This window comes from Neurospora tetrasperma (assembly GCF_000213175.1).
Source record: "Neurospora tetrasperma FGSC 2508 unplaced genomic scaffold NEUTE1scaffold_6, whole genome shotgun sequence".
Taxonomy (NCBI): Eukaryota; Fungi; Ascomycota; class Sordariomycetes; order Sordariales; family Sordariaceae; genus Neurospora; species Neurospora tetrasperma.
This window is the reverse complement of record NW_009799104.1, coordinates 1,239,765-1,249,734: the sequence shown is the minus strand read 5'-3', so window position 1 is coordinate 1,249,734 and position 9,970 is coordinate 1,239,765. Positions and strand designations below refer to the sequence as shown.

At 50.3% G+C, this 9,970-nt stretch overlaps 3 protein-coding genes across 3 annotated transcripts; 1 reads left to right on the top strand and 2 right to left on the bottom strand.

Moving 5' to 3' along the window:
• Positions 1-611: 611 nt before the first annotated feature.
• On the top strand, positions 612-1,421 carry NEUTE1DRAFT_112764 (uncharacterized protein; the record flags this gene model as incomplete). Its single annotated transcript, XM_009855906.1, has 3 exons — positions 612-810; positions 957-1,235; positions 1,354-1,421. 3 exons carry the CDS (start codon positions 612-614, stop codon positions 1,419-1,421), a joined length of 546 nt encoding a protein of 181 aa, XP_009854208.1.
• Positions 1,422-2,393: 972 nt separating this feature from the next.
• NEUTE1DRAFT_103689 (uncharacterized protein) lies at positions 2,394-3,374 on the bottom strand (the record flags this gene model as incomplete). Its single annotated transcript, XM_009855905.1, has 1 exon — positions 2,394-3,374. The coding sequence occupies one exon, from the start codon at positions 3,372-3,374 to the stop codon at positions 2,394-2,396; it is 981 nt and encodes a 326-aa protein (XP_009854207.1).
• Positions 3,375-5,387: 2,013 nt separating this feature from the next.
• Positions 5,388-9,756, bottom strand: NEUTE1DRAFT_87400 (uncharacterized protein; the record flags this gene model as incomplete). The annotated part of the gene is made up of 3 exons (XM_009855904.1): positions 5,388-7,318; positions 7,380-8,455; positions 9,306-9,756. The coding sequence occupies 3 exons, from the start codon at positions 9,754-9,756 to the stop codon at positions 5,588-5,590; spliced, it is 3,258 nt and encodes a 1,085-aa protein (XP_009854206.1).
• Between the last annotated feature and the right edge of the window lie 214 nt (positions 9,757-9,970).

The window sequence follows — 9,970 nt, the reverse complement described above, 5'->3', positions numbered from 1 at the left end:
ACTTGTTTGTTTCCCGCATGCCACTGTTGAACAACTAACAAAGAAACCTCATCACAAAGGGACGGAACGAATGATGACACAACAGTTCCTGCGGACCCATCCAATGTGGCACGACTCAACTGCTTTGGACTGTTAGTGTGTTGGTGCTGTGCGACGACGACCAACATGTTGGAGACATGATGGGGCAGGTGCACACTTCTACTTTGCGTTGTTGGCATGAGAATTGACTGATTGATTTTTGTAGTGTTTGCCGCCCGTTGGCCGTTGTTTTTTCTTTTGTTGGCAATCACGACCGACGGTTAGTTGTGTTCAGTTCATCCCCAGTTCATGCGAAAGAAGAAAAAAAAAGGAAGAGAAAATATTAAAGCATCGTCGGCCCCCTCGCCAATTTGTGCAAAACCTAACTGGGTTTTTCTTCTCGTCAGCATCAATTCATCCGGTCTACCTAAGTTATCTCTCCTGTATTCCTCAATCACCAGAGACAGTGTTGACTATCTCACTCGTTCGGATATTTCACCAGCTCTCTCACCCTAGCCCTTTCCCTTCACACCCATCACGACATACTTGATATCTCAAACAACCTACCAGCAGGAACCTAAACTGACATCAAAATGCAACTCCAATCACTCCCGCGCATCATAACTATCGGCGCCGGGTTTCTGAGTTACATCCAACTAGTAGTGACAGCAGCAGCTGTAGCGCTACCCGTCCAGCCCGAAGTCGGACAATCTAGCCCTTATGCCCTCGTAACCAGAGGCGGCGGCGGCGGAAGTTCCATAGAAGGAGGGTACTATAACCTTTGTCATTACTGTGAGTCACCATCTTCTAAGTTACCCATACCAATGCTTCTTCTTGTTCTTTCACCAAGTGCCAATACCTACCTGTCTACCTACCTATCTTCCTTCACAATTCCCACCCATCACATAAACACTAACACTATCATCACCAACTTTCAGACCCCACCATAAGCAAAATCGAGAACCAACTTCGCATGACCGGACAATGCGCCTCAAACCAGACCGGACCCCTTCAAAATACTGCGGTGGATCTGAACCCTTGCTACACCAACATTGACGGCGGTCTGTTCCCTGTGACTGATGGGAAAGGGGATTTCACCAAAAGCTGTGGGGAGTGCCACATTCCGATCGATGCGAAGGTGCCGCCGAAGTGGATGAGGTGTGTTTGTGAGCGGTTTGCGGGGGATAAGGAGGGGAAGGAGACGGAGGTTGATTTGGGTGAGTCCTTCCCCTTTTTCTCTTTTCCGTGTGATGGGAATTAGAAAAAAAAAAAAAAAAAAAAAAAAAAAAAAAGAAAGAAAAAGAAAAAAGAGGAGAGTGCTAACGATGGAAACAGACCAACATATTCACGTGTTTGAAGATAAGCTTGGGTGTCCCGGGGCTGAGGGATTCGTGCTGACCTAGAAGATTGACAGAAGCCAAAGATAGATACCATCCATCCATCCTATCTAGCAAAGGTGTGTGATAAATTGGTGGTTTACTTACATTACATGCCTTTCATTGCTTCGCACGAGGGCATGGATGGCTCAGTTGGTTAGTCGTATGGTTTTGAATGACCCGCCATGACAGAGGAAAGGTTTTGCTAAAAATATAGCCCGTCTGGATGGATTTTTACTCGAGTACATAACCCCCGTGAGTGGACGGAACGAAGCCATGGAGCAACTACCAAGAGGAGGTGAGAAGAAGGCGAGACTGATAATAAGAAAAAGCAATTGGACAAGAAATCTTGGTCTGGAAAATGCAAATCTGGCTTAGCGTGAGTACCTTTGTAGATAAGGGTAGGTAACTACTCTGGCGGGATCTGATGTCAAGAGTATGTGAGTTGTCCGTGAGGCTGAGCTTCTGATGACTTCTTGTCAATTTCTTCGTGGTGGACGGCTTCCTTTCCTAGAGGTATTTGCGTGTTCTCGCACCCAAAAAAAAAAAAAAAAAAAAAAAAGAAAAAGAAAAAGAAAAAAAAAGAAAAGGAGAGAAACAGCCAAGCATTCATGCGTGATATAAGAAACAAAGAACACCAGAGAAACTATTGTGCCCGAGTACTGAGATAGGAACTTTTATCACTCGACATAACGAGTCTTCACTATGACCATCACAAGACACAGATAATAAGAGATAGATAGTGTGGGATTGGATGCTCCACTTTCGATCAACGACTCGGCTCGACGGTTGATGACACAATTACTGGAATACATAGATATATATATACACAAGTCTATCGATACCTCACATGCCTTGTAGCGCCATGTCTATCCTGAAACTCCAGCTAACAGCAAAAATCAAAAAGCGAGTCTTTTTTTCCCGTTATACTCAGAGAACCCGACCGCTTTGCGCCTGCGCCTGCGCCTGCTCCTAACCCTCGCTGCCTCCAACACATGCTCACTGAAATGGCACACCCGGATGTCGTCCGAACCGCATCGGTCCCCACGAACTCGGCCCCAAACAGCGCGGCTCCAACGGGATTTCCACCGAAGTCCCGTCCAACAAGGTTACATTATACATTGTTCTACCCCCCACACGGATTCTCCTCTGTTCCCACGTTCCATCCTCCATCGGAATCCGCGCCACCACGCAGAACCCCAGCTTCCAGATATTGTGTGAGGGTCTATTGGGAGGCGATTGGAAGACAGACGGAGCCTGCACAAGACGGGGCGCTCCCTTTGTTGCATAAAGCGTGTTATTCATCACCATCTTCATCGGCTGCTGTTGCTGTTGCTGCTGCGCTCTATACTGAAGATAAGCAGCCCGGTACAGCTCCGGATCACAACACCTACAGCTCGCCGGCAACAGGCCGCCCTCGCCCTTGGTCAACGGGATATCTTGCCATTTATTATAGCTAAACGCAATCGCCTCCAGCATGCCCTCATCAATAATGTTGAAATGCACCGGATTGGACTCGTCAAAGTTCTCCCCGTTGTCCGAGGGCCCGCCGGGTACGGGCGGACCGGCGGGCGCAATGACAAAGGGGATCACGAACTGGAACCGCTCCTGGTCGTGGTCACCCTCTACATAAGGCTTCTCGCAATCCTTGGTCAAGGACTCGCGACATTGCGGGCAGCGCGGCAGGTCTTGATCCTCGTAGGATTTGAAGTAATTGGCGTAGCAGCTGCCCATGTAGTCGGTCAGGCAGTTATACCCCACCACGTGGCCGCACCAGAGGATGGCCATGCGCTCGAGGTCGTTGCCGTCCGAATCTTGGGTGGCGTTGGCGCCGTGGTTATTGAGGGGGTAGCATTTTAGCGGGTTGGCAAGGCAGATGGAGCATACCGGGTTGGGTTTGGTGGCGGCAAACTGCTGGGCGGCGGGGAGCGAGAGGTAGCGCCGGATGTTGGGCCAGAAGGTCTCGTCTTGGGGGTCCATTCTGACTGATTTGAGGTTGTTGTACGCTACTATGTACTATCGGCGTGTGACTTGTGGGTGGTCTGTTTATTCTCTAAAACATGAGTTTCACGTTAACAAGGAAGCCGGGTAAGAAGAACTTTATACAGTCGCCTCATAACTTTTGGTTGAACGAGTACTTCCCCGAATACTTCCCGAGTAAGATGAACGTATGCTTGGAGTCCATTGTTTGAGGTCAATTTTGTATACAATGGGTTTCTTTGGGTAAACCCTTTGTCTGGCTGGCTGACCAGCCGAGTCATTGTTGCTTCAGCTTCAAGTTCTATAAGTGCACATTTCAATGGCGCATTGTCTGGATCTCTTTCGGCTGGCGGACACCATTAGCTGTCTTTGAGATGTGTATACAGTTTCAACAAAGAGTTCTGTTCGAGTGTCCTCATCAACCTTGACCTGAAAGCTGAAGAGGACGTTAGTATTGGAAACTCGCGCAGTGTCGCACGGGTGAGTTAGGTAACTGAAATGTGTGATGTAGTCCGAGTCGTATGTGATATATCCATATCAGCTTTGCGAACCGTACGAATTCTGAGCTTACATGGATGGTAGTTGTTACCTACCAAGCTCGGGGCGGCTTGGTTTCAACCCCCTATCCAACATCCTTCTCTTGAACGACGAGAAGGAGCATTGTTGTTCATGCTGAAGCCTCCGACTTTTGGGGGCGGAGCTTGGTTGAGTTTTTGTGATTTCAATACCCAAAGTGTTGTTTGGGGAGAGGTCGGGTCACAAGAGGTCAATGGTTGCAGGTTTTGGAATGCTATGTCGGGGATGGAAGAAGGTAACTGAAGGCCTTAACCGGGTACTGATTGAACTTGAGTGGAGCCGAGGATTAGGAGATGAAAAACAATGTAAAAATGGCAGGCACGATACAAACTCCTGAGGGTGCAAACCTCCCACGTTCCTTCCTCATGTCAGTCTGCGCGCATGCACGGGTGTATACCCTCACCCTTTCTGCAAATTGAGTGCAAAACCAACATGCACAACAAGCGTATCATCACCATTCAACGTCCAATCCAACCGATATAAAAAGGAAAACATCAAAAACAACAAAAAGGGGTCATTTAGACGTCGTGAACATCCAAAAAAGGCCAAAAAATCGAACGTCACCTGCAGGATTCGAACCTGCGCCCACTAATGGATTGCCTACACTATACTATGACGTAATAGCAGGGCAACGCGTTAACCACTCCGCCAAAGTGACTAGTTGTTGTTGTTGTTGAATTATTGCTTCCACAGTGGTCCCTATGTATAGCATGCGGGTTCTGGTGGTACAGAGCTGGGAAGCTGCAGGACGGTGTGGATAATGTTGTGGATAACAATGTGGACCTCCACAACGTTTCGACGGGATGTAATGTTGGCTGGAACAAGTAGTGATACCGTAGCATGAGCGACGAGTTGTGTGCGCGCCGAATTGTACAGTCCAATACTGGTTTGAGGGTGTCTCGAGACCTCAAGGCAACTTCCGAGACGTTTTCATGCTGTGGATATGCCTTTCCCAAATCAAAGACACCGTGTGGGATCTTGTTAATGTCTTTCAGTCCCATATCTAGCCATTCATTCAGTCCTTGAAAGGTTTAGGGGAATTCAGAAGACATCTCGTCGAGTGTACTATGAGTGAGAACCTATATACCACATGAACAAATGAACCAGCACTAGATTGCTTACGGGACAAGCAGGTTTATGCCTGTTTTCGGAGCGAGCGCTTTGTCATTTGTCTCAGGAAATCGTGATGAGATGTATACATGTGATAGGCAAAGGATGTCCAGGCCCTGTGAACGGCTAGGGAACCGAGGAGGTAAAGTCTTTATAAGTCACCGACCACACTGTACATACGAGATTAACTTCGTATCTGCTGCCTACAATGTATCTTACCTATGCGAACTGTACTTGGGGAATGCCACCCACTCCGGGCCATGCTTCCCGGATTTGGTAGGGGCTACTTAGCTACTTAACATGGGTAAGATGTAAATTTATCAAATTGAATCCCATTACCATGATATCAATTGCTGGATCTACCAAAGTGAACAGGACTAACTAGGGAACCCGTTGTTGACAGACTAAGAATGCTATAAGTGAGCCCTTGAAAAGAAATCCAAACAATGAAACCATACTCGCTATAGGTTCCCTGAACGCCAGCCAGTTCAATACCCTTTGATCCCATTCGTACCACCCCAAGAGCCCTACAACTTCCTAAAAACCGTCGTAAAAATCTCCCTACTCTTTTGCAAATTCACCAACCGCAACCGCTCATTATGCAAGTGCGCCGAGTCGCTCGCCTGTCCACAGGGTAAATGCGCTGCGGGCGCGTTGAACTCCTTCTCCAAAAACCTGATGGGCGGAATGGATCCACCTTCCCGGATGTACAGCGGTTTTCTCGTCTTGGGGGCGGCGGCGCCAGTGGAAGTGGTTTCGCCATTTGTGGCGTTGGGCGGGAGGGTTACGCCGTTGGCTTTCTCATTATCCGACAGCGATGATGATGGTGATGATGGTGAGTCTGTGTCCGAGGGGGTGGAGGTGGAAGGAGATGATGATGAGGAGCCGCCCCATGCCCTCATTACTGCCTCTTCGAGGGTACGAAAGATGTAATTACCCGGTACACCCAACCACGGCTCGGCCTTATTGTCGATACGCACAGTGAGGGTATTGTCGCTATCAAACTTCTCGTACTCGGTCTTGAGGAAGGACTTGAGCTTAGAGATAATTTCCTCTACTTCCTGACCGGGCACCAGACGGATGCTGACGTTGGCGGTCGCGTGGCTACTGATCAGACTGCCATCGGGACCCGAGACGTTATATCGATGGATGGTCAGGTTAGGTTCGCGCCAGCGAGCCATCAAGCTACGCTTAAGCGCGTCGACCGGTCCGGCAGTGGGGTTGCGCTTGATCAGGATGCTGGCAATGTCGTCGTAGCGCAGCTCTTCCTCTTCGGTGATGGGGAGGATTCCGTCGTAGAAGCCGGGAATGTTGACTTTGTTCCTGGGGCCCTTGAGCTTGCCGAGCAGCAGGGTTAGGTCGGTCAGAGGCTCGGAGATCATGTTGCTTCCGTCGACGCCCGAGTGCAAATCGGGGTGCTTTGAGTCGACGCAAACCGTGGCATGCAGGACGCCGCGTAGACCGTAGGTCAGGCAGGGTACCTCGTCGTCTAGCCAGTAACTGTTGGCAAGAAGCACATAGTCGATGTGTCCGATGAGGTCTTTGTGCTTGAGGATGGTCTCCTCAAAGCCTCGGGATCCAGACTCCTCTTCGCCTTCGATTAGAAAGATGATGTCGGAGTCCAGGGCCTTGGCCTGCAACAGATCGGAGACGGCGTAAAGAGCGGCAATGATAGGTCCCTTGTTATCACTAACGCCACGACCATAGAGATACCCATTCTGCCCGACAAGCTTAAACGGGTCGGTCTTCCAGTTCTCACCGGCCATATCCGCGGGGACCACATCGTAATGGCCGTAAAACAGAACCCTCTTCCGCTTCTCAGCAGGCTCGAGTTTGCCGCTAAACTTTGCAAATACCACTGGATTATGAGGGCCATCGGAGCTGAGCATTTCTACTTGAGCGCCCAGCCGCTTGAATAAGGAACCGAGGAAGGTCGCTCCTTTACGGCAATCCTCAGTAAACTCCGGGCGTGACGAAACGGTCTTGTACGAGACAAATTGGCGAAGGGAGCGAATCATCATGTCCTCGTGCTCACCATCCACCTCTTCAGTTTCCGCAGGCGCGCCGTTAACATGCCATATCCGGACAGTGTTGTCATTGGCTCCGGTGATAAATAGCTGGTTGTTCTGATATGTGGCGACAGCTGCTGAAAGAATCTTGGCATTGTGTGCTTTCCATCGGCTGAGGCACTGATATCGCTGGCTAACATTTTGAGAAGTACCATTAGACTCCTCGGTAGTGTGGGCTGCGCTATGTTTCTAGGCATTGTCAGCGTCTGGACGTAAGGGTGTAAATGGACGGCATGTCGAGGGTTCTTACTGAAGCAAACCCGTCAGTAGAGGCACTCCAGAGGAGCCCGAATCTCAATCCAACAGCATTGATGTTTCCAGTATGAGCATGAATAACTCTCAACCTCTGCTTAGTGTCGAGATCCCATAGCTCGATGATGCCACCTAGCTTGCCGGCATAAAGAAAGGAACCGTCCACGAACAAAGACATGACGGACTCGGCGTCATCCTCGCCGAGCACCATCAGCTCCTGAATACTGCCCTTGGTATCCTCGTCTTCATGGTATCCGGGGCCCTTGTCGTTAAGTCTCCATAGCTTGATGGTACCATCACCGCCTCCGGAGATAAGAACTTCCTCGTCATCGTCCACCAGGACGGTTGGGCCCTTTGCGATCTGCATGCAAAAGACCCAGCCGTAGTGTGCATATTTCTCAATGGCATATGGGTCGACTTCGAGCACGGTCTCGGCTCGGGGTATTAGGGAATAGTAATCCTCGGTGCGCCTAGGGGTAGAGGTGCCGCCGACAGCACGGGAATCGAAGAACTTGTGCTGTCGCCTGTCTGGATGATTGGCCGAGTCGTGTGAAACTTTTCTGTCCTCATCCTTCAAGCCGACCCATTGTATGTACTGTGTCTGTGTGCCAAAGTATACCGTCTCGTTCTGGGGAGAGTAGACGACGCTGAAGACGTCTCCAACATCGTAGGTGCTGTAGATCTCATAGAGTCGCGTAAATGTTTTGGGGCACCACACGTTGATTATTGGTTCGCAGGCGGTCGAGAAGAGATATTTGCCATCTTGCGACAGGAACAGGCAGAGGACGCTTCGCTTGTGGGCTTGAATGGTCCGGACGAGCTGGTAGGTGCCGAGGGACCAGACAACGATCTGGCCCTTGCTGGTGCCGGTGAAAATGTACTCGCTAGACACCGCGATGGAGAGGACCGAGCCGTCATGCTTCAATTCCTGCAACTGATCGGGGGCAGTCTTGAGGCCGCCATCGTCGAGCTCGGAATGTTGCAGTGTTCCGGGCATCGTGACTGTGACTGTGGGGTTTGGCTTTGTGGAATTGGCGGGATTCGGACGCGCCGCAGTCGGTAAGGTCGATGACTCTGGACAGTGACCGGTAGAGATTGTCAGCCAAGAAGAGGGATTTGGTAAAAGGGATGATGATCCAGGTGGGAATAGAAATTTCAGCAAGATGCCAACGTCGATATGAAAGGTGATTCACGTGTGATGTCGACGTGGAGGAATGGGGTCTTTTGGACTGACGACATTCTGGTAGCCATTGTGACATTGACGGGAGTTCCGCCCATCGGCCCCACCATCTGGGTCTAGGCTCCTCTTTCAGGGGGCACGTCAGGACCCCTGAGCCCTGTGGCCCACTGCCCTGCAGCATTGCCCCACGTGCAATGCTTCCACTTTTGATGCTTAAAAGACTTCAAGTTGTCCTCCAACATGCCCGCACATTGAAGCTTCATCTCAAGACATGGAAAGAGAACCCCTCGTCTCCGGCCTTCACAGGAAACGAAAAATTCCATCTGCCCACGTCCAAAGGAATATCATTTGCCTTGGGATTACTTCTCTACCTTGGCTCAATGTCAAAAGGCGTGATTGGACTTTGCCTCATCGTCTAAATCCCCACTTGGAAGAGCCGACTCCAGCTCTAACGCAACCGGAACGTGGCATTGGGTGACATGAGTCTTCGATGACAAAGAGGGAATAGGGTATCCCGCGCCAGGACTCTCAGATGCAACGGATGACAACCCATTGGCATGTTCTGGTGCTGGGAAAGGGTAGCATACACAGCCTCATCGGTGAAACGTGGGGGTTCAGGGGGCTTTGTGCTTATCGATCTGTAGGTGTGTAAGACGATGATGGGGGCAGTAAACATATCGGGATCATGGGAGTATGCCGGTCAACCGGGACAGAAACATGTAAGTGAAATGGAAATTCACTCACCGTGGGAGCCTGCCCTCTTCCCGTCGCGTAATGCTTTTGATGCTCTCGCCCTCGAGATCTTGATGCAGCCTTTGCAGACTTCATCATCATTACCATCACAACCGTTGACATTCCCCTTTCCGCCTCCTTCTTGCCGTCGCTTGTTGTGTCGATTCCAGGGATCAAACGAGTCACGGAGGACACCATCGATGGGTCCTTTCGCCACTACATCCACTGCAGCCATGGCGTCTGCTTGATCGGGCTCCGTCGAGGCGGTGGAGCTGCTGGCACGTCGTCCGCCTTGAAGTCTCCAAACAAAGTTTTTGGGGATTATGGGCTGAGATGGCGTCTCCAGAGATGCTGTCAAGGAAGAAGTGGAGGATTTGGGTGAGCATGGTATATGCAGAACGCCATTGCTGCCATTGAGCTTCGCTTGATGCTCGCCCTTGTCGCAATAGCAAATTTCTGTCATGTTTGCTTGCGTTTTTGATGACCCAGGAAAGTGCTTACGGATGCCGTACGATGACGCGAGATCATGGGGTTGACGACACCATCCATCAAGTAGCTAGGGATATATAATTCCAGTGGTGGGATATTCGCATCCTTAAAACCCAGAACGGATGGGTCGAAAGAAGAAGGACGGAGGCATCTCACCGCTTTTCGGATCGCCAACAGCCTCGTTGTTG